Raw genomic sequence first — 26,995 nt, forward strand, 5'->3', positions numbered from 1 at the left:
TATCCTACAATTGTCTTTTATTTCCCTTGAGGTCTCCATTTAAAACATCTATGTACCAAAAAATACTTAATACTTAATTTTTACATGACCACTTTCCAATCTCTCTTCATCCCTAGAATGAAACAGGCAGTTTATTTTACTGTGCTTTTAAGGTGTAAGGTGCTGTAAGGTGAATACACACACATACACACACTATATTTCCAAGTTTTCAGTCACCCGTCCAAATCATCGAATTCAGGTGTTCCAATCACTTCCGTGGCCACAGGTGTATAAAGCCGAGCCCCTAGGCCTGCAGACTGCTTCTACAGACATTAGTGAAAGAATGGGTCGCTCTCAGGAGCTCAGTGAATTCCAGCGTGGTGCCGTGATCGGACGCCACCTGTGCAGCAAGTCCAGTCGTGAAATTTCCTCACTACTAAATATTCCACAGTCCACTGTCAGTGGGATTATAACAAAGTGGAAGAGATTGGGAACGACAGCAACTCAGCCACGAAGTGGTCGGCCACGTAAAATGACAGAGCGGTCAGCGGATGCTGAGGGGCATAGAGGTCACCGACTTTCTGCAGAGTCAATCACTACAGACCTCCAAACTTCATGTGGCCTTCAGATCAGCTCAAGAACAGCGTAGAGAGCTTCATGGAATGGGTTTCCATGGCCGAGCAGCTGCATCCAAGCCTTACATCACCAAGCGCAATGCAAAGCGTGGAATGCAGTGGAGTAAAGCGCCGCCACTGGACTCTAGAGCAGTGGAGACGTGTTCTCTAGAGTGACCAATCACGCTTCTCTGTCTGGAAATCTGATGGACGAGTCTGGGTTTGGCGGTTGCCAGGAGGGTGGAGGGGGGATCATGGTGTGGGGTCATTTTTCAGGAGTTGGGCTCGGCCCCTTAGTTCCAGTGAAAGGAACTCTTAAAGCTTCAGCACCGAGAGATTTTGGACAACTTGACTGGCCTGCACAGAGTCCTGACCTCAAGAACACCTTTGGGATGAATTAGAGTGGAGACTGTGAGCCAGGCCTTCTCGTCCAACATCAGTGTCTGACCTCACAAATGTGCTTGTCAAAAATTCCCATAAACACTCCTAACCCTTGTGGAAAGCCTTCCCAGAAGAGTTGAAGCTGTTATAGCTGCAAAAGGTGGGCCGGCATCATATTAAACCCTATGGATTAAGAATGAGATGTCACTCAAGTTCATATGCGTGTGAAGCCAGACGAGGGAATACTTTTGGAAATATAGTGTGTATGTGTGTTTGTGTGTGTGTGTGTGTGTGTGTGTGTGTGTATAGACCATATACGGACTGGGTAAGAAAGGCCACGTTTTGAAACGTTATGTTAATTTTAAAAAGTGTGGGAATATCATTTTTCCATGATTTGGGCCCTTTTTGGTCAAATTTGCAGCTTACATGTCACATTTGTGGCTAATATGCTACTGAGGCCGTACTTTGTTCCAGGTCCCCTAACTGCAGCAACTGAGTGCAGAGTGTAAGAACAGTGAACCATATGACAGCTGCAAGGGTCCAGCATGTGCGACCCACCTGTCACTGATGACCCCTGAGTCAGCCAGCAGCTCAAAGATACGCAGCAACTGCAGCCTCAGCAGATCCCTCCTCTCTCTGCGCTTCTTATTCTGCAAAGATCGAGACTTTCTATCAGTTGTTATACAAACAGACAATAACACTACAATGAAAGAAATTCAAAACACGGCATTTTAGTGCCAGATTCCAACACAGAGTCCAACTGTGCTCACTCACCTCTGGTCTTCGCTCTAAAGCTTCTTTCATGAGTGGATGAAGCTCCTCTACTAGCTCCCTGAACACACACAAACACAGCAATGAGACACCGAAGCACAACACATTAAATAAGCGTAACCTAAATATTTACTTCATACAAACTGATTAAAAGCTCAAAATGACCCATCTAGTTCACTCTAACTGAACTTCATGTCTTTACATACCTTGCATGTTTTCAATTCCTACCTGACGAAATAGAAGTTCTGAAGTTCAAACCATGTGTGCATTAACTTGCTCTGATATGTAACCTTTAGAATTCATGCCTAAAATTTCAAGCACTCTCCTAATTAAATAGGTTTACATCTATGGAGCATTTGTGCAAGGAAAACATGCCTTTGGTGTCACAGTTAATTATATTTACTTCAAGGGACTGACCCAAACCGGCATTACTCAGAGGTATGACAGCTATCTGTGCTATGAGCACAAAGACCATGTAGAAAAAAATGTCCTCATTTCCCCATAAGACTTACAAGGGATGAGTTCTAACACAAAGATATGGGTGCTTGAACATTTTACCGATGTCTAGATGGATTTAAGGGAGTAAACCTTAATAGATCATCTTTCACAAGTCACACAGTCTCTGTGTCAGATATCATGCTCTCAAGTCATTTAACATCCACAGAAACGAAAGATTAATCCTCAAAACTCAGACATATACACTGATCAGGCATAACATTAGGACCACCTCCTTGTGTCTACGCTCGTTTCTACGTTTCGAAACTCCAGCAGCACTGCTGTGTCTGATCTGCTCGTACCAGCACAGCACACACTAACAACACCACCACGTCAGTGTTACTGCAGTGCTGAGAATGACCCACCACCCGAATAGTACCTGCTCTATGGGGGTCCATGGGGGTCCTGACCACTGAAGAACAGGGTAACAGAGTATCAGAGAAACAGATGGACTACAGTCTGTAACTGTAGAACTACAGAGTGCAGCTCTACAGTAAGTGGAGCTGATAAAGTGGACAGTGAGCGTAGAAACGAGGCTCATGTTATGCCTGATCGGTGTATACAGTACCCTTCATTTATAATGGCCATTAAGTACATGTTATCTCAGCATCAGAAAAAATGTATGTGTGTGTGTGTGTGTGTGTGTGTGTGTGAACCAGCAGCTGAGAACATCAGCAGTTTTTTGTTTAATTTGCTAATTTTCCTCTTTTTGTGTATTTCATTTTCTCAGCAACAGCTTCTTGACAGCGACACATCCTGTCAGACACAAGCATTGTCTTCTCACAGTGGAAGGATGGACAGAAACACCTGCAGATTTTCAGATCTTTACCCTTGTGTGGTGTTGATGTTTTTGTTACCTCAATAATGTTTTTATTTTAAATAATAACCATAAAAAGGTATTTTAAACATCTCGTATTTTACATATCAAAAGTGTCCAGCGTAGGGTTCTCCTTTAGCAGCTGGAGCCAGTCAGCAGCCAGGCCATGTTGTCCACCCTCACACACACACACACACACACACACACACACACTAACAGCAGGCCATGTAGGAGGAGAACAGAGCAAAGTGCACAGCACCTCCACACTTTTACTCCTTGCAGGTTCAGCCCAACACCCCATGTGTATTATAAACGTGTGGGGGGGTGAACAGAGTGAAGACACTGAAAATGGGTTATTTTATATGTTCTTCACAGAAAATAAGCAAAAACCAAATGGTTGAAATAATAATAAATTAATTTTTTCTTTTGGTAAACATTGAAAATGGGTCCCACACACCTGAACACCACACAAGGGCTAAGCAATAGTGAAGTTTGATTTTCTCCTGTCTCTTAAAGCTTTAAGCACTGATCATTTGATCTTGGATCTGTCAGGTCCAGGATCTGTTACTGCTGATAAGAGTCCCACGTTCTCTGTATCTTTTAATAATCTTCATCTGCTTTTTCCACTTACTTTCCTTTAAATGTGGATTACCTCTAATCTCTTCAGAGAGGCTTATTAAAAGCAAAAAACCTCTACTTAATGTGTTCTGATGAAAAACTGAACACGTGAAGTGTAGTCTCTGACTTTTGCACAGTATTTAATGATACAACAGAACTTTCAGAGCTTTAAAATCTTTTGACACATTTCAACATGCCAGAAAAAAGAATTCAAAGCAGAAAAAAAAGTTTAGTTTCACCTGAAGACAAGGGAGTTGGTTCGGCCAAAGCCCAGCACAAGAGACTCAGTCATCTCAATGCTTTCAAGTCGCATCAGAGGAACCAGCTGCTTCAGGAGCCAGGCTACTGAGGGGGTTCCAATTACCTGCTTACACACACATACACAGTTTTCCTCAGCATCAGACAAGTTTTATTACACAGTTAAGACACATTCATGAGGAATTCAGCTTGGTGGATGTCCTTAGCTCAACATTCATCTTAGCTTATCTTTATCTTTATTTAAATTTACTGTGCATTAAAATGAAATGTGCTGTTTATTGGCTACAGCATCTAGAGCAAAGGTCACTAATAGGCGGTCTGCGGTCCGAGTCTGGACCCAAACACTGTCCTATGCGGACCTGGACCTACAACCGATAAACTATGCAGAATTCTGGTCGTATTTTAATTATCGTAACTTTTCTGGCCTTTACGGTAGCTTTAAAGGCCCAGGAGACTCACGTGACCAATCACGTGTTAAAAATATCACGTGACGCTACTCAGCCAATCAGGTCTGTCCATTACGATGAGCTCTGAGACTCGAGTGAGAGTTGCGCACACAGGGGAGGAACGAGGAGAGAAACAGCAGTCAGAGAAGAAAGTGAGATTATTTCACATGACGTGATCTAAAAAGAGAAAACTGACAGTAAATGTTGTTGAAATCTGACCGAACTGGACTTTGCTGGACTTTATTTGATCTGATATTCAGCTGTCGACTGTATAAGATGCTGATATTCCTACTCGGCTACTTCAGTAAACAGTATGTGGCACTGAATCATGATGCCAGTTAGACGTTATGATGTTCCAGACCTTCGCTTGAGGAAATTTTCTCTAACCGGACCTTATGGAATTTTAATTAAAGACCCCTGTTCTAGAAAGTTTACCTTGTTGTCATAAGTGACACTGCCGTCGGGTGTGGTAGCCATGATCTCAGGGGTTGAGGCCCTAAGGTGGCCCGGGCTCATGATGCTAGGCTTGGCTACACCCAGACACAGAATCAGGTAGTTTCGCCACAGGGTCACATAACCGTCTGCCGGCCCCGGCGTGCTGGTCTTTTTGGCGTACACTGGACTGCTGTAGGTGCACACAAGTGATACTAATGGTCACTGCAGCTCACTTAACATCTCAACATCTCACATATGAGCAGGGGATTAGGCTTATGTCCACATTATTATTGTATTACTGTAAGAAGGTGAATACAAATGATCGTAAACTGAACTTACACATAGCTTAAAAGTAATGACAAGTGGGTTAAGTGCATTGAGAACTTCAATCACACAGAAAATAATGAGCTTTATATTTAGCTAAGGGTGCACACATGGGCACTCTGAACTCACTTAGGGTCCACCAGAGGCATGAGCAGCTGCAGGCGTGTGAATGCGTAAGGCCAGGCGTAGCTCAGAGCCATAGGACAGTGTTTAGGGAGGTGCTCCTGTCGGAGGAAGCTATAGAGACACAGCACCCAGGGATCCTTTACAGACTGGGCAAAGATCCACACGTGAGAGGGGCTCTTAACATCGTAGTGGCTGTTGACCAGACGTGCATTCCACTCCACCAGCCACTGCAGGTCCACATGGTGGCTCAGGGGCAAAGTGGCCTGCAGGCACACACAGAAGCATAAGTAGCAGGGAATGTTTTATGCTGCAAACTTGTAAAAGAAAAGATTTTACTCCGATTCCAAAGAGTTGGCGCACTGTGCAATAGGTAAAGAAAAAGAGCAAATCATGTCAAATCTATATTTAATGTAAACAGCACAAAGTCAACATATCAAATGCTGAAACTGAGAAATTTTATAGTCTTTTGAAAAATATATGCCTATGAATAGTGATGGGCTGTGGTAATTATACATGTTTAAGTCCGTCTTTTTTACTTATTATCTTATTTATTTCATTTTACCTCTTTTATTCATCCTTTTTTCTTCTTATGTAACTCTTCTTCTTAATTTGTGTATTTTACACTTGTGTTGTTTATGTGTGTGCTGATTTGATGTACAGTACTTTGGTCAATGCAAGTTATTTAAGAGTGTTTCATAAATAAAACCTACTTGGTATGAATGGAAACAGGTTTTTATTAATAATGCAAAATATGTTCTTTCCTCTGGTCAATGTGATTTCTCTCAAGCCAAGTTAAACTGACAATTGTAAACACACAGGATATGATTTTAAAGAACGGCTTACACTGCGTAAACAAATAAAACATGCTGGCAACCCTTATTTATGAACGAGCAAATGTGTTATTGCTATTTGCTCTTAACGTCACAGTAAATCTGGCGATGTTTTATGAATCTGACCCACAGTCATTAAAGTACATTAGAAGTGCTTACCGAGTCAGACACAGCCACATGAACGAAGCTATCCAGAACTATGGGGCTGAGCTGGTCCATCACCTCAATCATGGGTTTATCGTCATCCTTTGGGGACAGAAATGGGACAAGTTTAGTGCTCATCTAAGATCAGTTTACCTTTATTAGTGGTGTATATGGACAGAAAAAGGCTGATCATAAAGGCTTGAAACAAACACTGTACATCCAAATGTTTATAAACACCTGCTCATTCAACATATCTTCCAGGATCAAAAGTATTAATAGGGGGTTTATTCCCCCTTTCTTGCAGTCTCTACACCTCTGGGAAAGCCTTACACTAGGTGTTGGAACATTGCTGTGAGGATCTGACCGCATTCAACCACAAGAGCATTGATCAAGATCAAGAACTGATGTTGGATGATTCACTCTGGATCACAATCTGCTACTGTACAGCCCAGTGCTGGGGAGATTTGTACCCCTCTAGCCAGCACTTCACACTGGGCCACACTGGGCATAACCTAAAAGCTCATGTGCTGCTACTCCAGAGTGTCCTATTCTATTGGCAACACTTTTCTTTGGAGATTATTCAAACTGTTGGTGTATAAGTAAACACCTGTGTCAACAACGGATGCACTTTAAAGTGGCAGAATTCACTAATTAGAAAGAATACATTTGGACGTACAGTGCATCATTGTATCGTATCATATTGCTGAATATGCTGCTGACTTCTACTGCAAGGACTGTGTTTACACGTGAGACAATCTCAGTTATCCCAATAAACATCTGCAATAAATACTACATTACAGTTCAAATACATTTTCAATTCATTTTCATACAAAGACTTAAAAGATCCATGTAAGAGCAAATAGCACTTTTCTTGGCGCATGTTAAAGCCAGTAGCTCTGTGTTGTCTACAGATTGGCTCACCTCAGCCTGGCCAATGGCGGTGAAGAGACATCGGATCTCACGAAGCACAGCCACGGCAAGTTTGCGCGTGCTGGTCTGGCAGGAGCAAAGCAGCAGCAGGGCCAGCCCTTCAACGGCATGCAGGACTGTGGAGTGAGGGCTGCGCTCCACAGGCAGCCTGGAGCCCAGCTGTAACATGGAGCCAACACAAATACACACAGGTCAGAGCTTTTATGCACAAGTCATCGTGTCCTATCACTCATATATACAGCTACATGTACCTATATGGAAACATACAACATACCAACATTTAGACATATAAACTCAGCAAACACACATGGCAAACTCAAATGGACACACAATTTCATATAGGAGTATGTCATTTCAGAAATCTGATTTCCAAATCCAATATTTCTGTTTGGCTTTTAACAATATCTTTTAAATGTGATCTGTATGCGACATCAGTCTGAACAGATCAGCTCCTAGAGTGACCTGTACATGCAGAAGAACAGCGCTTCGTGCTGCTTCACACGGCTCATCCAGACGTAAACAATCTTGACTCCCAACCAACGGAGGATCAGCTTCATCTTCACCAGCATCACAGGAGCCATCGTGAAGCTTCACTGAGTGACAGCTGGGCTCATCACCCAGAATGTGTTCGAGCATCGTGGTTAAAAGTGCATGTTATTCGGATGCGGTCACTTCTTTGGTTTGTGTCCTCTGATATTTTAAACGATGCTTTCAGATTTTCCTTGACGCCGCAGCCTCACTCTTCTGCGGCCGCGTTCAATCATTTCTTTCGAAATCTTTTGAAGCACGGAGCGGTAGCGATAAGTGCCTTCTAAATTGTTAGTACAGAAACACCAGCCCAATTGTTTATGATGTCTCAGCAGCACGAAATTACAAAGAATGTCAAGTTGGATTGACGTAAAAGTGGCATGAATTTGATCGGATGTTCTTGCTGCATATCGGATATGTATCAAATTTCAGAACCACATATGAAAGCGTCTCAAATCAGTATGTTTTTTGCTGTTCACACTGTCACAAAGATGACACATCTGTGTCACATATGAAGAAAAAGATCGCATTTGGGCCACTTTTACCTGCGGTGTGAACAAAGCCTTAGTGAGACTAGCCAAAGACATAACATTATTTACTGTAACTGTAAATAAAATCTAAATCTGGGAGAAAGAACACGTTTGCTGGAATATGTTGGCAGTATGTCATATTTGCAGTGGTAAGGTTGTGCTGTTGATACGAAGGAATGCTTACAGTAAAGAACCAGGTGAGATTTTAATGCTTTGGAATTAAGCTGTGTTTCTTAAATTGTACTGGCATGCCTAAAATTTGTTTAAATTTGTTTGTTTTAAAGTTAATAAGTATGTGCCCTATCATGCTGAGAGTACAAACAGCTGTCTGTGACTTTCTGTGAGTAGTACCGTTTCCTGTAGCCAGTTAGAGGAACGTTTGTTCTAGTGTGTGGGCAGAGATCAGTGCAGCATTACCTCTGCCGAACGTTTGCCTGGTGTCTGCAGGGCCAGCCTCCACTGCGTGAGCAACTGCAGCAGCAGTTTGACTGATGTGTCCTGCAGGCCCTGCTGTGTGTCCTGCACCTCCCGCAGCAGGAAGTTTGTGTATCCAAACAGAACATCCTCCCGCCAATCGGAGAAGTCCAGCAAAAGACTCTGCAGGGAATTCTGGGCAATCAGACGGAGCTCGATGTCCATGTGGACTGTCAGCCTAAAGGAGAAAAACATGAAGCAACTTACTGAATAAATGTTATTGAGAATATGGTAAGAAGACCTTCAGCTCATTGTTGCTGTGCTACTAACATTTTTGTTGCAGGTTCAATCCAAAGTGTGCTCTGTAATATCTGTCATCTGTCTGACACTGATTTTAAAGTCAAGTCAAGAGGCAAGTACACCGTGGAGTGAAATTACGTTCCTCTAGGAACATCACGGTGCAACAAGGAACAATAAGCACAAAGTGCGAACGTGCAGACACGGTGTGCAAACAAAAAAATAAGCTAGAAACAATAAATAGGATAAATTAAACAGACATTAGACACAGTAAACAGACAGGACAGGGCAGCGCCGACACAGCAGTCATTTCTGGCCATGCGTCCTCATGTCTGGAGTGTTTTGGTAAGAGAGTCTGGGCTTCAGTTACTTTGTTTATCTTGTTGAATGCTGCTTGAGTCACAGCGCTTGGTTTGCCCCTCACCTGGCCAGCAAGTCAATGAGTTCAGGCTTGGACATGCCATCTGGGAGGATGCGGGGAATGGCTGCCACACACGTCCTGAAGAGGTCGATCTTCGGCTTCCTCTCACCACTGCGAGAGAGAGAGAGAGAGAGACTGCGTGGGCTGAGGCTGCCACAATCAGAGAGACATAGGTAAATGCCAGGCAGTGAAAGGTGATCCTCTTAAGCCACTCAACCATGGCTCAATCCAGCCTCTTTTAGACTGTAACAAGACCACTGGAAAAGCACATCACTCAAAACACCCACACATGCACACAATTGCGAGCTGTTCTGAAATATCACCGTGTAAAAGCCAAAGTCACATGATATAACCACAAAGAACAACTGTGAATAGTGTATTGTGGCATGCGTCCTCCAGGAAATGGTTGGATAATCTTTGGGTAGGTTAAGTGCAGAGTATGTCTGGCTAAGGTTAAACTAGTTGTAGGCCTGGCTTATGGGCAGTATGGTTGTTCTACCATGTAGATACTACTATTCTGGTAATGCCACCACCAGTTTCCCTGTGAGTGGACGCACTTACGTGATCATGTCCTCCGGTTCTTTGTTGAGCATTTGCACATTCGTGAGCATCATGCAGCGGCCCACCTCCTTATCCAGGTGCCTCAGGATGTTATCAATGGCCTTCCTCACCTGGGAGTAGTACAGCGCCATACCTGAGACAGAAAAATCACAGGAATTGTAATTTATGTGGCCCAATCATAGGAAAGATATTTTAATTTCAAGTGACAAATAAACAAACAGAATACCCACAATAGCACACAAACACATTTTCTAAGTGAACTATTTATTATGGTAACAAAATAATGCTATGGCAACACCTCAATCTTGCCATAACCTTATCCATAGTAGCCAAAAGCAAATATCAGAATGTCCCTTTCCTTTCCACCACCATGGGGACACTTTAAATAAAGGTAAAACCAGAATATACAACTCAAACCTCATAGAAAATTCCCCACAGACCTAGAACGGATTAGGTTTCTGCAAGGCCCCAGTGACTTTAGAGGCTCCATGCACTCCAACAATGAAGAATTAATGAAAACGTGTATTTAAAAAGTGACCTCAAATGTCAGAACTCTTTTTTTTCTGGTTTTGAAAACTAAAGTATTCTTATTAATGTTCAAAATGACAGGGCATGCTTTCGTTTAAGATTTGTGTCTTACTTGAGTGATGATTTCTTCTTTTTCTTTCTTTCATTTTATAAATCAAAAGCAAGTGTAGTTTTATTTGCTTTGAAGGATAAACACTGCCACCACTATCATAGACCATCTAAAACATCCCTTTGTGTGCAGCAACAACAATATCCCATGTGCCAATAATAAGGAGCCTGAGAATAATGAACATTTCCTCATTTACTTCAGTTATTATTAGTACATATTAGTACCATATAGGTTGGTTAGTGTAGTGGTTAACACCTCTGCCTTCTACGCTGTAGACTGGGGTTCAATCCCCCCGCCTGGGTAAACACTCAACACTATACCAATAAGAGTCCTTGGGCAAGACTCCTAACACCACCCTGGCCTACTTGTGTAAAAATGATCAAATTGTAAGTCGCTCTGGATAAGAGCGTCAGCTGTTCACATCTGCTGTGTATTGTTCCAAGTATCTAAGCCTTCTTGGGCTTTGTGGTTTGAGCAGCAGTCAGAGACCCCTGGGCAATGACCATGCTATCCCAGTCAGTAATCCATCCCTACCACAGACACACTGTACCCACACTCTTAAACACACATTGTGGTGTGAACTGAATGCTCACCAATGAGTTTGGCCTCCTCTTCCGTCAGAGTTTTGCTCAGGTATGTCTTCTTCTTTTTCAGGGTGCTTCCTGAGGGCAGAGTGGCTCCTGTGTTAGGCATGGGTGGCTCTCCGTCCTTCTGCTGCAGGTTATCTGCTATGACCAGGAACGCCCTCAGCGCAATGTTCATTCTCTGAATAACAAACACAAAAAAGGGACAGTCAATCAGCCTTTCATGGAGATTATGCCAATTTTCAACCTCTTCAAAAACTCTTTTTTGGGTAACTTCTTCACAAAATGTATTTCATTTTCAAATCATGAAAATATAATTACTGACTGAGCAGATAAATATGGACTTTGATTTACACGTTTCAAACATGCAAATTGACAAATGTCAATTTCAGCATTTAAAGTTGGAAAAACTTTTCTTAGTGATGGAAATATAAATGAAAACTTTACCTCTGGATTAAGACTAAAAGCTTTGGCTGATTTTCCAACACTGAGCAGGTCACAGATGATTTCCTTCATAGCGAAATCTAGTCTTTCCTGTATTTGAGAGAGATGGAGTGGTCAGATACTGAGCTTGCGTGCATGAGGGTAAGTGAACAGGACAATCAGATGTCAGAACTGTTCCAAGAAAATCAAGTGCCCAGTACAAAGTAAAACGCAGGGCACGAGGTTCAGAAGGACCTACATTTTTGTAGAAAGTTTTGAAAGCACAACATGTTCAGTGCTTAGATATGTATCACCATGTGTGCTAAAGTTGAGTCACACCTGTGCAATAAACTGGATTATCTTCACGAAGATATTTAGAGGCATGTCTCGAGGGACGACACTTCTGGATCCTTTAGGGAACAGGGTGGAAATGATGGAGGTCAGGCGGCTGAAGAGTAAAAGGACAAGACGAGAAAAGAACAGATCATGAACATCATCATCATCATCATCATCATCATCACTGTCACCTTCAACCATCGTTTTTGGCACTGTCACAATTGGCATCAGCAATACATGAAGATACATGTTATTACATCAGAACCTCACCCTTACATCATTACATACATGTGCTGCTGACAAAAAGCAAAATACTCAGTACCTCTGCGTTGCTGTGTTGCTCTCACACTTGATCCGGATCATGTAAACCCACAGCAGCCGATACAATGACTCCAGTGCCACCCGGGCCATTTTGTGGTCCTTGTTCTGAAAACAGAAATCAATATCTTGTATCTGTATGCTTCATTCGCTTCATGGTAAATTAGATAATATTTACAGTGTTTTTTAAGTGAGCAGTAACTTTTACAGAACAGACGTCATCATCCATCAAGGGGCTAACTGCATCATCAGTTATGTGGATGGAATTCTCCAAGACAGGATGGCTTCACCAACATCTAGACTGTGTCACTACAAGGCTCTTCCTTGGAAGAGTCCATAATGTACTGGATTATTTCTCTGCTCATGTTTGGCTCAGGCCTCATTCTGTCACCACTAACCACACCCGATCACACACTATTGTTTCTGATAATTGGATTAGTTCTGCTATATGCACCCCACGCTGGCCTCTGCTAAATGGGACGTCTTGCTTAAAAGTGAGAGCGTCTGGTTTTATGCTGCCTTCAGCCACAGCTTGGAATTTCCAGTGTGGGACTAGGAAAAGTTTGATATAAGAATAAAAGAATAAAACATGGGCTTTTCTTTTCCGGCAGTATCTGAGCTCAGGACCGGCTTTCTCTCTAACCTATCTGTAAATAGCAGATAGTTTCTCTAGATAGACAAAGCACTTTTTGTGGATAAGAGTGTCAATGCAAACGGAAAGAAAACCCTGCTCAAAGTCCATATGGTGTCTTCAACTCTTCTACAGACTCACACCTTCAACAGTAATAAAGTACCACTTCTCTACTTTTTAAATGAGATTTGCTTTAGATCAATTAACATACACTCACCGGCCACTTTAGTAGGTACACCTTGCTAGTAAAAGGTTGGACCCCCTTTTGCCTTCAGAACTGCTTTAATTCTTCCTGCTATACTTTCAACAAGGTGTTGGAAACGTTCCTCAGAGATTCTGGTTGGTTATTTGAGTTCCTGTTGTCTTTCTATCATCTGGAACCAGCCTGCCCGTTCTCCTCTGACCTCTCACATCAACAAGGCATTTTCGTCCACACAACTGACCGCTCACTGGATATTTCCTCTTTTTCGGACCGTTCTCTGTGAACCCTAGAGATGGTTGTGTGTGAAAATCCCAGCAGATCAGCAGTTTCTGAAATACTCAGACCAGCCCGTCTGGCACCAACAACCACGCCACGTTCAAAGCCCCTTAAATCCCCTTTCTTCCCCGTTCTGATGCTCGGTCTGCACTTCAGCAAGTCGTCTTGACCACCTCTACATGCCTGAATGCACTGAGCTGCGGCCATGTGATTGGCTGATCAGCTATTTGTGTGCACAAGCAATTGTACCTAATAAAATGACCAGTGAGTGTATATTCACATGCTTATTTATCAAACTCTCACTTTCGTGGAGTTTTTCATGTTTTTTACGACTTTTTAGCTCAAATGCACAGGGGCTAAAAAGACTTAATTCCAAGCTCTGACCTTCCCTCTTTGAGTTGGGGTAAATGCGGCATTAGTTTCCATAACCTGTTGTTTTTCTGTGTTCTGGCCCTTTTAGTGCACAGCCTTGTTCATGATAATGGCTTCAGTAGCTAAATGACTATCTGCCTGCTTCCTACTGCCTCTGCCTCGCCTGATACAGAAAGGCACAGAGACAGAGAGAAAGTGAAAAGGAAACAGCAAGAGGAAGAGAGGACGAAATAACAAAGAGTAAGAGTCCTAACATTGTCTGAGTTGTTGGCTGACAGTCACTCAAAGTGAATGACTGATGTGATGTGTAAGACAGAAATAGAGCAAGACAGAGAAAAAGAGAACATGCAAGGTAACAAATGAGATCAGAAAGTGCCTGAACTTTATACTAAACATCAACACCTCAGGCTCTCTGTCAGCATTCCTGCAAATCCGCATGCTTTTCTAACGTCTACAGTAACACGGCTCTTCCTGTACTGCTTTAGTTCTACACTAGAGCCATGAGGCTAATGTAATGAGTAATAGAGGTTTAGCAAGTACAAGCTCAAATCATCACAAACCACATCTGTAAAGTTGTTGAGTAATCGCAAACAGATTTGCTTGTGTGGTTTCTGACACTGTATTACACACCTACACCGATCAGCCATAACATCATGACCACCTCCTTGTTTCTGCGCTCACTGTCCACTTTATCAGCTCCACTTACTGTATAGCTGCACTTTGTAGTTCTACAGTTACAGACTGTAGTCCATCTGTTTCTCTGATACTCTGTTACCCTGTTCTTCAGTGGTCAGGACCCCCACGGACCCTCACAGAGCAGGTACTATTTGGGGTGGTCTGTCATTCTCAGCGCTGCAGTAACACTGACGTGGTGGCGCTGTGTTAGTGTGTGTTGCACTGGTCTGAGTGGATCAGACACAGCAGTGCTGCTGGAGTTTTTAAACACCTCAGTGTCGCTGCTGGACTGAGAACTGTCCACCAACCAAAAATATCCAGCCAACAGCGTCCTGTGACCACTGATGAAGGACTAGAGGATGATCAACACAAACTGTGCAGCAGCAGATGAGCTGTCGTCTCTGACTTTACATCTACGAGGTGGACCGACAAGGTAGGAGTGTCTAATAGAGTGGACAGTGAGTGGACACAGTGTTTAAAAACTCCAGCAGCACTGCTGTCCAGCACAACACACACTGCAGTGCTGAGAATGACCTACCACCCAAATAGTACCTGAGGCTCCATGGGGGGTCCTTTGCTATGTATGTTTGTCCATTTTTCCAGATAACGTGATTATTCAATATTTACTATACATCCCATAATACAGTCCACCAAGCTACTGAATCTGGTGTTTTAGACCAGGGAAAAGCTCTCCTGGACTACAGACAGACAGGTAACTGCCAATATAGCTAGAAAGACAGATATAAGAAAGGAATAAAATACAGTAAGGAGGTTTTGGAGCAGTACCTTTCGAAAGTTTGGAATCATAATAATGTAAAGCTTCATTTGTAAATAAAAGTTTGACAAACTGTGTTTTGTTGCTTTCTCAGTAAAACTAAGTTACACATCCTCTACAGAGAACAAACATCTGCTCATTTTAATGCACAGTTACTGTTTATTTGCTGAATTTAATATTAAAAATGATTTATAATGACAAATAATTATTAAAAATAATAAATAATTTGACCAGGTGTGTTAAATTTCTGTTTAGTTAGGGTCTAGACTGATGCACAGAACCACAGATTAAGCTGTATAACATTGAGACTGAAGTTTTTAATATCCCGATAAGAATTAAGAATTAATATCCCGAATTAAATTAATATCCAGAATTAAAATAGATAGTTACAGTACACTGTTTATCTTATCACTTGTTGTTCCCCCAAAAAACTTGAAATATTAAATAAAAATGATTAATTGACACCGTCTAAGTTATAATTTAGTAAAATAACAACAACTATTCAAATAACAAGTGATTCCAAACTTTTGAACGGTCGTGAATGTGGAGAGCAGCTATGTGGCCCTCCTGCCTGTCCCACCACATTCCATTCAGTGTCCTCCCAGCATTACCTGGGAGGATAAATGTACTTTATCCTTTATTTGAATTGAAAAAATAAATCCTCACCTTGAGATTGGACAAGCAGTTGTTGAGGAAGACGTGCCATCTGTTGAGGAAGACCTGCTTCTGACTGACGCACAGCAGACAAGTTACCAATGGATACAAAGCCTGCAAATAAACACGTGTACAATTTATGGCATTTTTCATTATGTGTTACAACAAGGGTGGGAAAAGGTAAGGGGTAGGGGAAGGCAGGACGGTGACATACATTTTTAGGAATACACACAAATAAGAAAATAAAACAAAGACAATACATCAACAACTAGACGACTGAACAGCACTATAGTGTAAATGGAAACTAAAATTCTTGAGTCATATAAACTCTCCCAGTTTCTTATTGTTGACTTGTTTTCCCTTGTTAAGCTATATTTTGAAATATGTCACTATATTTTGAAAACTAGATTCTGGTCTACTTGCCCTAAATACATCAGGTCTCAATCTTTTAAAACAAATCGCAACTTAATTTGCAGTAGCGGAAAAATTGCGACTAGATCTTTTCCATAAATCATTCATCCTGAGTTCACAGTAACGATAGATTTGACTCATTTGCCTACAGAACCGTGAATCATCAAGTTAGATCAGATTTGAGAAAGAAATCAGAACTGAGCTGATGAGAGAGCTTACAGGTTATTGGAAAAAGCTCATCCGGAATGCCCATTTGAAATTCCATTTACATGGACAGCTTACCTTTGAGAACTATTAGAAACAGTGACTCAGCAGATTTAGAAACTCTGAGGAAAACTTAATAGAGGCTAAAACACACCAGGCAGGGGGGCCCAAACAACACTCAACTGTCACAGCCCTGTCTGAGCTGTCATCTCTTAACTGGACAGTAAAAGATTTACAGGGTGGGAACAAACCTGGAGTCCATACGGCTAAAACTAAACAACTCAGCCATGAAGACCCCTGTCCATCTGGGTCCCCAAAATCCATGCAAAGGTAAGATGGATGGATAGATAGATAGATAGATAGATAGATAGATAGATAGATAGATAGATAGATAGATAGATAGATAGATAGATACTTATTTACATATTTACATGGCACATGAGACAGATAAAGGTACTGTGTGTGACTCATTTGCCTACGCATGACACCACTGTGATAAGATGAGCGTTGCATCAGTGCTTGAGAAACTTGGTCTAAACCGTTGGTCGTCACTGGAACACTCATGGTAAAGACGAAGCCACAAGCATTCCAGCTATGAGGCCAATTACATTAGATAAGACCCCTCTGCTTTCCTGAGCCAGGCATAGTAGAAGAGAGCACTGTATGAGTCACTCACCAGAGAATGCTTCTTCCTGGAAGACAGGTCCAAGGTGGTGTCATATAGACTTTCCACAAAGTTCCTCAGACACGGAACATTAACCTCATTCTTCACAGTCTGAAAGAGATTCAATATAAAGATGTTCTCAGTTTACATCCCCATAATTACGGTTTCAAATGATCATATTTCCATGCAGCGTGAAGGCTTGGTGTCATAATGAGGATCCTGAAAAAATGAACAGTCTCAGCCATCATCCTTAGTGAGAGGATTGAGGACTCACAGCTGCCACTGGAACCAATATCTCCACAAAGAGCCCAGCCAGGGAGTGCTTAATGTCTTTATCCTTCACCTCTAAGAAGTACTGGGCACATTCCTTAAAAAGGGAGAGCACACAGGCAATTAATCAGACCGCACACCCACAATGCATGAAGGGAAAAGACTGCACTGTGCCTTAGCCTAAAATAAATGCGACCTAACCTCTGACATGATCTCATTCTCAATGCAATGTATGATGTGAGAAATATAAGCATGGCATACTACCATACTAAATAAGTATGAAGTAGAAGTCCAGTTGTTGTTATTGTACAGTTGCATGCATAAGTGTGAACATCCCTGGTTTTCTATGTGTACACAGTTCACCACATTGGAACAAATAAAACACGAAGTGTGAAATGTGCCTTGACTTTTATACGAGCCACATTTACTGTAAATAATAAACAGTAACTGAGCATTGAAACATGTAGACGTGTGTTCTCTGTTGAGGATGTTTAAGCAGCAGAACACAAGGGAGCGTGTTATCCTGAAATAACATCCCGACAGTGATTGGGTGGCCGTAGATCATCACAGCCGTGATGTTATTGGTGATAACTCCCTCCTCGAGTGTCTCTACTGCTTTAATACAGCAGTTAAATAAATACAGTAAGAAATGAATAAACTGGCCGTGAACGCGGCGTTTAATATGTTTTAATGTTCAGCTCCTTCCTCCTAATTAGAGCTCCTTAACGAGCAGCTTGTTGCTATGTCAGAGTAATGAGCTCCGCCCACTCGCTGCTCAGCCGGCAGTTTGTTCTCCAGCTCCACACGGACCGACTGACAGTCTGGGAATTTAGAGTCGGACCAAATCGGCTGTCGGCCAGATGTGACCTTAAAAGTGTTTTCTGTTTGTGGCAAAGTCAGAAGTAAAAACGTTCAGGCGGCTTGTGCATCTCCTACAGCTGTCAGAGTCGTTGCTTAGCAACCGCATCTCAGCAGGTCGATGCAGTGTTTGTGAAAAACGTGACGTTATGGTGAAATAACAGCACAGTTAGAACGGCTCTCGACCAATCAGCTTGCGCAGCCAGAACTAACTGTTGCATAATTAACTTATTTCCACTTAGAAAATCAACAAAACATGTTATTTAACCAGGAGTGCCCAAACTTCCACATGTTCCACATATGACTGTGTGACTGTATTTATGGTATGTGGTTCTGAACACAGCCTTGGCATTTGATTCACTCTCTCACGTTTACTCAAATCATCTTTACAACAGTAATGCTAATTTCTATAAACACTGAGATCATCGTACCTGCATGAACTGGAAGGAAGCCTCAAAGTCCTCCACAGGGTACATTTTAATGCGGAAGAACTTGACCCCCATGATCAGGCTTATAATGCTTTGGACCACATAAGGGCTCTGCTCCTTCTGTCTGAGCTCCTTTAGCTCTGAAATAAACTTCTTTCTCACTGCTGGAAACCTGAGTGAAAGAAATGAAAGACAACAGGATAATTATTCCTGTATAACTGCATGTAGTGATGCACAGTAAAATGTATATTGTATATTATATCATTTTTTAAAAGCATTTTCTGAGAATTACCATATTGGTGGGATGTTGCACTTTCCTACTCCTCACAATTTAACGGCAGTTTGCATGTTAAAATGGTCTGTGTGACTTTAAAATACGTTGCTGGCATTTTCTTGTATTTGTTTATCTGTCTGTAGCTCTAAACGCTGTAAAGAGGGATGATCTGCAGAATGTGCCTTTGGTGTCTGCGACCATCTGGCAAACGGAGGTGGGATTATTAAAACACTCTCTGAAATGAAGCTGGACAACCACTCAGCATATGCATCACACAGAGAGACCGGAGTACAGAGACATACACAGATCAGGCGTAACTTTCTGACCACCTCCTTGTTTCTACACTCACTGTCCACTTTATCAGCTCCACTTACTGTATAGCTGCACTCTGTAGTTCTACAGTTACAGACTGTAGTCCATCTGTTTCTCTGATACTCTGTTACCCTGTTCTTCAGTGGTCAGCACCCAGGTCAGGACACAGTGTTTTAAACACTGTGTCCACTCCTACCTTGTCGGTCCACCTTGTAGATGTAAAGTCAGAGATGACAGCTCATCTGCTGCTGCACAGTTTGTGTTGGTCATCATCTAGTCCATCAGTGGTCACAGGACGCTGCCCACAGGACGCTGTCGGCTGGATATTTTTGGTTGGTGGACTATTCTCAGTCCAGCAGCGACACTGAGGTTTTTAAAAACTCCAGCAGCGCTGCTGTGTCAGATCCACTCAGACCAGCGCAACACTAACACACCACCACCACGTCAGTGTCACTGCAGTGCTGAAAACGACCCACCACCCAAACAGTACCTGCTCTGTGAGGGTCCATGGGGGTCCTGACCACTGAAGAACAGGGTAACAGAGTATCAGAGAAACAGATGGACTACAGTCTGTAACTGTAGAACTACAGAGTGCAGCTATACAGTAAGTGGAGCTGATAAGATGGACAGTGAGCACAGAAACCCGGAGATGGCCATAATGTTACGCCTCATTGGTCCAGGATCAGTTCTGACCTAGAAGAGCAGAAAACTAGCGTCAGAAGGTCTACTTAGTAGCCAAGCAACTGTGCAGAGCCTGAACCGACTGCTCGTATGTTTTTTCTGTGTTTGTCCGAGCATGCGTGTGTGTTTTGTGTGAACTCTGATTGGGTTGAGACAGGGAGAGCTCTTTAGCTCTATATTTAGAATGGCATCTGGAATGGGAGAAAGGGGGAGAGCTGCACTCTCTCAGGCTTTCTCTGTTTCTCTCTTTCCAGTGCTGGATGTCTGCTAGTGCTTCTCCTTGGCTCTCCATGGACCCTATGTACCGTAAACTGGTTTAGACAGAACATGAACGTGAATTAAAGCTATTTATCTCTGACAATATCTCGCGGTTTGTTACAGGAACACACACAAGCGCAACTTTTATGCTTTTAGCACAAATTCTGAAAATACTCAACAGATCATTAATATCATTAAATATAAAGAAGCGTCATTAACATCAAAACCTAGCATCTCTGACAAAATAGGATCAGATTCAATCTCAGCGTGGCATTGATAGAATGCCTTCTGAATATAAGCGGACACATCCTCCATCAAGGTAATGGGCTCCATTAAAGCTCCATCTCACATCACACACTCAGTCACACGGAGTAAAAAATACCCCCATCAGTATCAGCTCGAATCCAGGTCAGGCTGAACTGGTAAAGGAGGGTCAAGAGAGGAAGCAGGACGCAGCAGATACTCGCCGGACCTTCAGTAGAGTTTATCGAATAGAGTATACAATACACAATGCACAATACAATAACTTACATAATATTATAAAAATATTATAACCTCTCACACATATTAATTAAACAATGAATCATCCAAAATAATTTCATTATAATAGTCTGATTTCACAAAAATGGAACAAACGTAACATTTTATGAACATTACTAATAAATGAATAAAAATCTCAACCAAAAAAATTCAACTAAATATCTATTAATGTCATGAAACTCTCTCTAACCCTAAACCTGGCCCTAACCCTAACTTTAACCTTAATCCACGATCTAAACTTAATCCTCAATCATATCCTAAACCTAAATCCTCAAACTGTAGAGAATCAACTTTAAACTGTCACCAGATGGTTTGCTTATTAAACACACTCTTTGATAGATCAATATTTTTTTTTTAATATCTTGGACATTCATTGTATTTTTTTTGTTTGATTTTATATTTTTTTCTAAAAATATTTCTATAAAAGTCGTATTAAATAATACAGCGCGTAACGATTCTTCACTGAGTTTGTTTCTGTTAATTACTTCTTACTCATCAGTTCACCTCTTCATAGACAGGCTGTATAACATATCACAAGAAAACCCTGTATGTCCATTTTTTGTCGTTTTTTTGTATGTCCATTTTTTGTCTTTTTTTGTATGTCCATTTTATGTCGGTTTTTTTTGTATGTCCATTTTTTGTCGTTTTTTTGTATGTCCATTTTTTGTCTTTTTTTGTATGTCCATTTTATGTCGGTTTTTTTTGTATGTCCATTTTTTGTCGTTTTTTTGTATGTCCATTTTTTGTCGTTTTTTTGTATGTCCATTTTTTGTCGGTTTTTTTAATGTCCATTTTTTGTCGTTTTTTTGTATGTCCATTTTTTGTTGTTTTTTTTGTATTTCCATTTTTTGTCGTTTTATTGTATGTCCATTTTTTGTCGTTTTTTTGTATGTCCATTTTTTGTCGTTTTTTTTGTATGTCCATTTTTTGTCGTTTTTTTTGTATGTCCATTTTTTGTCGTTTTTTTGTATTTCCATTTTTTGTCGTTTTTTTGTATGTCCATTTTTTGTCGGTTTTTTTGTATGTCCATTTTTTTGTATGTCCATTTTATGTCGTTTTTTTTTGTATGTCCATTTTATGTTGTTTTTTTTTGTATGTCCATTTTATGTCGTTTTTTTTTGTATGTCCATTTTTTGACATAATTTGAAAATGTCTGTCGTCCTTTACATTGTGTGTGAATTTCATGATGAATGGACCAAAAGAAACGGCCCAAAATGACTTGGAAAGTCTGGTTCCATTGACTCACATTAAAATGAGAGTAGTTTTTTCCTTCCCCTGTAAATTTTTCTTCCGACCACAGTGATATGCTAGTTAAGTCATAGACGAATTTACAATTTATTACATAATTTTAACCATATTGCTGTTTGAATTAAAATGTACTAAATAAAAAGATGTGTCATTAATTATCTGTGATTTATCACCAGATACCAATATAAACTTGAGACATCTATATCAGCCAATATGACTGGCCACGACACCACGTGTCTGCATGGGTCGTGCCAATATATGGAAGCAATATAAAATAACATGCTATAAATTGAAGAAACACAAGAAAGGTGTTTCATTTTCAATGTTATTACGAACTAAGCAGATGACCAGCTTACACGTTTTATCATCCATCATATTTAGAGCTATTTTGGCTACTTTTAGAACTTACCTGGACTGAGCCACTACTCCAACCACCTCAGCATAAAGGTCAGCCACAATGTGCATGTTGGCTGTGTTGGGCCCCAGGTACCTGTACAGAAAATTACTAGCATTTAATAGGTGCTGTTTGTGGCTCAGGAAGGCACTAAAAATGTCAACGCATTCTTCAAGTTCTTTCAGATGTTATCAAGAACATTTAACACGAGAGGCATTCTACCTTGAAACAAACACATACAAAACAATGGGAAGTTCACTAAAAATAAGAGTCACACGTTTCACGTATTTAACATCGTTATATTATGCCATACTGGCTTTCTCTGTGCATATCAGCGCAAAGCAGTAAACTAAGTATTTACCCTTCTTTGTATTTGAAGTGCTTGAAGGCCAGATTAATGACTTCCTGAATGAGGCCATCCAGAAGAGGGTGAAGAGGGATCTAGTGAAACAAAAGTGTAATAGTCAATCTTTGCTAATAAAACATCCTTTGAGATGCTAATACATGAATACCAGATGTACACTCACTGGCCACTTTATTAGGTACCTGTTCAGTTGTTTAACACAAATAGCTAATCAGCCAATCACACGGCCGCAGCTCACTGCATTCAGGCATGTAGAGGTGGTCAAGACAACCTGCTGAAGTGCAGACCGAGCATCAGAACGGGGAAGAAAGGGGATTTAAGGGGCTTTGAACGTGGCGTGGTTGTTGGTGCCAGACGGGCTGGTCTGAGTATTTCAGAAACTGCTGATCTACTGGGATTTTCACACACAACCATCTCTAGGGTTTACAGAGAACGGTCCGAACAAGAGGAAATATCCAGTGAGCGGTCAGTTGTGTGGACGAAAATGCCTTGTTGATGTGAGAGGTCAGAGGAGAACGGGCAGGCTGGTTCCAGATGATAGAAAGACAACAGGAACTCAAATAACCAACCAGAATCTCTGAGGAACGTTTCCAACACCTTGTTGAAAGTCTGACATGAAGAATTAAGACAGTTCTGAAGGCAAAAGGGGGTCCAACCTTTTACTAGCAGGTTACCTAATAAAGTGGCCGGTGAGTGTTTAACCCATAATAATACACCGTGGAATACATACTGTATATATGACGCTCATGCCACGCATTGGAAATTTATAGTTCAAACACTTTTTTGTGTTTTACTTTTAAGCATCTCATTTCAATAAAAATATCTGAAGAGTTTCATTCTTAAATGCTGTACATCCATTTGTAAGAAGAACAGGTGTAAAAAGAATAAAAGCAGCTATAAAACATACCTACTTAAATCAAATAAAGGCAGTATTGATCATAATATAGCAATAAAATTAAAGCTGAATCCCAACAAAGTATATTATGAAAGAAATCGGTGGTATAAAGTGGAATTAATGTGTTTTGGAGTTAAACCTGCATTTGCAACTTACCTGTTTTAAAACCTCGATGAGTACTAGAGAAAATATGAAGTCTATGGCTAAATCCCTCCTCTCCATGAGATAATCCTTCTGCTGTTCATCACTGGATCCAAGACAGACAGAGACAGACCATAAAACGTGAGTGCATCCAAACATAAATATTATTGGAAATTAATAAGAGCTTCAGTGATTCTGTCTCCACCCCAGCTTACACACTGTATATGTTAATGTATACTGCATATGTCAAACTTTGCTACTGAAATCAATATTGCAATTAATGTAATTAATACAACTGCAGTGGACTGGATTCAAAATAAGGCCAGCCAAGACAAAAAACACACAATGAGATTATATTAAACATGTAATTACATTCAGTTACTGTGACTGTATGAGTGGATTACACTAAGACACTAAGGCTAGAGGGTGCTAATGAGTTTATGAACAGATTATTTTCAATAGATAGATAGATAGATAGATAGATAGATAGATAGATAGATAGATTAGATAGACAGACAGACAGACAGACATATAGATAGATAGACATGCAGACAGACAGATAGACAGACAGACAGACCAACAGATAGATAGATAGATAGATAGATAGATAGATAGATAGATAGATAGATAGATAGATAGACATGCTGACAGACAGATAGACAGACCAATAGATAGATAGATAGATAGATAGATAGATAGATAGATAGATAGATATAGATAGACAGACAGACAGATAGATAGACATGCAGACAGACAGATAGACAGACAGATAGACAGACCAACAGATAGATAGATAGATAGATAGATAGATAGATAGATAGATAGATAGATAGACAGACCGACAGACAGACAGATAGACAGACAGATAGACAGACAGATAGATAGACATGCAGACAGACAGACACACAGATAGATAGATAGATAGATAGATAGATAGATAGATAGATAGATAGATAGATAGATAGAGACTGACAGACAGATAGATAGACAGACAGATAGACAGACAGATAGACAGACAGATAGATAGACATGCAGACAGACAGACACACAGATAGATAGATAGATAGATAGATAGATAGATAGATAGATAGATAGATAGATAGATAGACATGCAGACAGACGGACAGATAGATAGACATGCAGACAGACAGACAGACAGACAGATAGATAGATAGATAGACAGACAGACAGACAGATAGATAGACATGCAGACAGACAGATAGACAGACCAATAGATAGACAGATGAATCTCCTTCAAGAACAAAAAAATCTCCTGTAAAAATTATAAGATAAACAAAATCTCACAAAAAAGCTGAAGGTTAATCTAATGGTTCATAGTAAACAGCAGAATGTGAGCTTACTTCTTGGACTTTGTGTTGGCTCGAGGCCGGTACTCGTGAGACTCGTCCTCCAGGCCGTTTTGCCGCTTGTACCAGTCAAAGAGAGTCCGCAGGATGGAGGGCAGACAGTATTCAGCCAAGGAACTCATAGTACTAATCAGCTGAGAACGAGAGAGAAGGTAAGAGAGAGAAACCCAGAGTGTCAGAGAATGACTGTTACAAACTCCTTCTACACATAACCTCCAGGTGCTCTTCTGCTCAAAGACCCTGTCCATACATGCAGGACTTCACAGTGTACAGAGTGAAACTATACGGTCAGTAGAGCTGATAAAGTGGACAGTGAGCGTAGAAACGAGGAGGTGGTCATAACGTTACACCTAATCAGTGTATAATATAATGTTCCTCTTAGGCTGTTTGACATCAGAACGTATGACATCATCGTGGGCTGGCGTGCTTAAACAAGGGCTTTAAAAATCATTTTTGCCTTCTCATGTGACTTTGTGTGGACAGGATTTCTCTTAAAACGGGAAAACATGCATTTTTCGGAAACGTCAGAATACATGTGACGGAGGTCAAAGACTTCTTTATAATTAATTATTCAACTTCACTCCATTTGTAAACACACACTGACTCAGATATTTCTGACACCTAGTCATAAGGAGGGCCTAAGCAGCGGGAAAAGAGTGGGAAAGCAGAGGGTTTTCCAGCAGCCTGTGATTGATGTAACTGTATGGAGGATGGGGATTTTGGCCTGGAATTCAGGCCAAAATGGTTAAGTAGCGCTCCAGAAGGAGGGGTGTGTATGTGCTAAACCAAACACAGGAAGGGAGGGGTGTCTGTATGCAGACAGCTTGGTATTCCCCCTCGTGTCTGTGAACAGGGAAAACACTGTCCCGCCACACACGTATACACACACAGACACACACACACACTGATGCAAGCGCACTACTTAAGGACACTGCTCTGAGGGGTGAGGTAGGGACACGCAAGAATTCAAAGACTGGCCAAGCAAACAGACCTCAGCTTAAGCTATTCTTAGTACTGACAGACTGAGAAGAAGAAAGCAGGGATTTTTGGAAGTAGCAGATTAAATCATTTATCCTTTCTCATTCGCCGCCTCCCTTCATAGGGTCTCATCCAGATGAGAAGGATGTGGATATTTGGGATGACACTGACAGTTATAATATGACCTATCACATCTCTGAAGCTTAACTCCAGCTGTTTCTATTCCCAATCATCAGAGGACATCTCCATTATGAATTTTTTCATGCTCTTGTCACGTCATACTGGGACATAATTGTTGTGGAACAGTGACAAAAATGCCTTTAACCTTCCATTCCTTGTCTAAAAGTGGCTATTTCTGCCATCTAATTAAACATGCTTTATAAATGGTGTTTTTATTTTGTTTGTAACACAATCTACAATTTTGGCTATGCAAATGTCCACCGAACAGGCAAAACAGTATAACCACCTCCTTGTTTCTACTCTCACTGTCCACTTTATCAGCTCCACTTACTGTATAGCTGCACTCTGTAGTTCTACAGTTACAGACTGTAGTCCATCTGTTTCTCTGATACTCTGTTACCCTGTTCTTCAGTGGTCAGGACCCCCATGGACCCTCACAGAGCAGGTACTGTTTGGGTGGTGGGTCATTCTCAGCACTGCAGTGACAGTGATGTGGTGGTGGTGTGTTAGAATGTGTTATGCCGGTCTGAGTGGATCAGACACAGCAGCGCTGCTGGAGTTCTTAAACACCTTATTGTCACTGCTGGACTGAGAACAGTCCACCAACCAATAATATCCAGCCGACAGCGTCCTGTGGGCAGCGTCCTGTGACCACTGATGAAGGACTAGAGGATGACCAACACAAACTGTGCAGCAGCAGATGAGCTGTCGTCTCTGGCTTTACAT

At 41.2% G+C, this 26,995-nt stretch overlaps 1 protein-coding gene across 11 annotated transcripts in view; it reads right to left on the reverse strand.

The window, feature by feature from the left end:
• fryb (furry homolog b (Drosophila)) overlaps window positions 1–26,995 on the reverse strand; it is a 111,629-nt gene that overhangs the window by 42,970 nt on the left and 41,664 nt on the right. For 7 of the 11 annotated variants that reach the window (XM_037546980.1, XM_037546981.1, XM_037546974.1 and 4 more), the window contains exons 4-25: window positions 25,106–25,245; window positions 23,760–23,850; window positions 22,706–22,785; window positions 22,360–22,440; window positions 18,641–18,809; window positions 17,356–17,448; window positions 17,094–17,192; window positions 15,815–15,916; window positions 12,222–12,325; window positions 11,903–12,011; window positions 11,588–11,674; window positions 11,150–11,321; window positions 9,920–10,052; window positions 9,362–9,469; window positions 8,644–8,878; window positions 7,160–7,327; window positions 6,254–6,340; window positions 5,268–5,527; window positions 4,815–5,004; window positions 3,915–4,042; window positions 1,749–1,806; window positions 1,533–1,624 (exon numbers count right to left, since the gene is read on the reverse strand). In XM_037546980.1, the coding sequence (XP_037402877.1) occupies window positions 1,533–1,624; window positions 1,749–1,806; window positions 3,915–4,042; window positions 4,815–5,004; window positions 5,268–5,527; window positions 6,254–6,340; window positions 7,160–7,327; window positions 8,644–8,878; window positions 9,362–9,469; window positions 9,920–10,052; window positions 11,150–11,321; window positions 11,588–11,674; window positions 11,903–12,011; window positions 12,222–12,325; window positions 15,815–15,916; window positions 17,094–17,192; window positions 17,356–17,448; window positions 18,641–18,809; window positions 22,360–22,440; window positions 22,706–22,785; window positions 23,760–23,850; window positions 25,106–25,245 (2,786 nt within the window). The remainder of the gene's footprint in view (window positions 1–1,532; window positions 1,625–1,748; window positions 1,807–3,914; window positions 4,043–4,814; window positions 5,005–5,267; window positions 5,528–6,253; window positions 6,341–7,159; window positions 7,328–8,643; window positions 8,879–9,361; window positions 9,470–9,919; window positions 10,053–11,149; window positions 11,322–11,587; window positions 11,675–11,902; window positions 12,012–12,221; window positions 12,326–15,814; window positions 15,917–17,093; window positions 17,193–17,355; window positions 17,449–18,640; window positions 18,810–22,359; window positions 22,441–22,705; window positions 22,786–23,759; window positions 23,851–25,105; window positions 25,246–26,995) is intronic. The other 4 variants (XM_037546975.1, XM_037546973.1, XM_037546983.1 and 1 more) reach the window with 1 other exon arrangement.

The sequence above is a fragment of the Pygocentrus nattereri genome, chromosome 18 (genome assembly GCF_015220715.1).
Source record: "Pygocentrus nattereri isolate fPygNat1 chromosome 18, fPygNat1.pri, whole genome shotgun sequence".
In the NCBI taxonomy this organism is placed as follows: domain Eukaryota; kingdom Metazoa; phylum Chordata; class Actinopteri; order Characiformes; family Serrasalmidae; genus Pygocentrus; species Pygocentrus nattereri.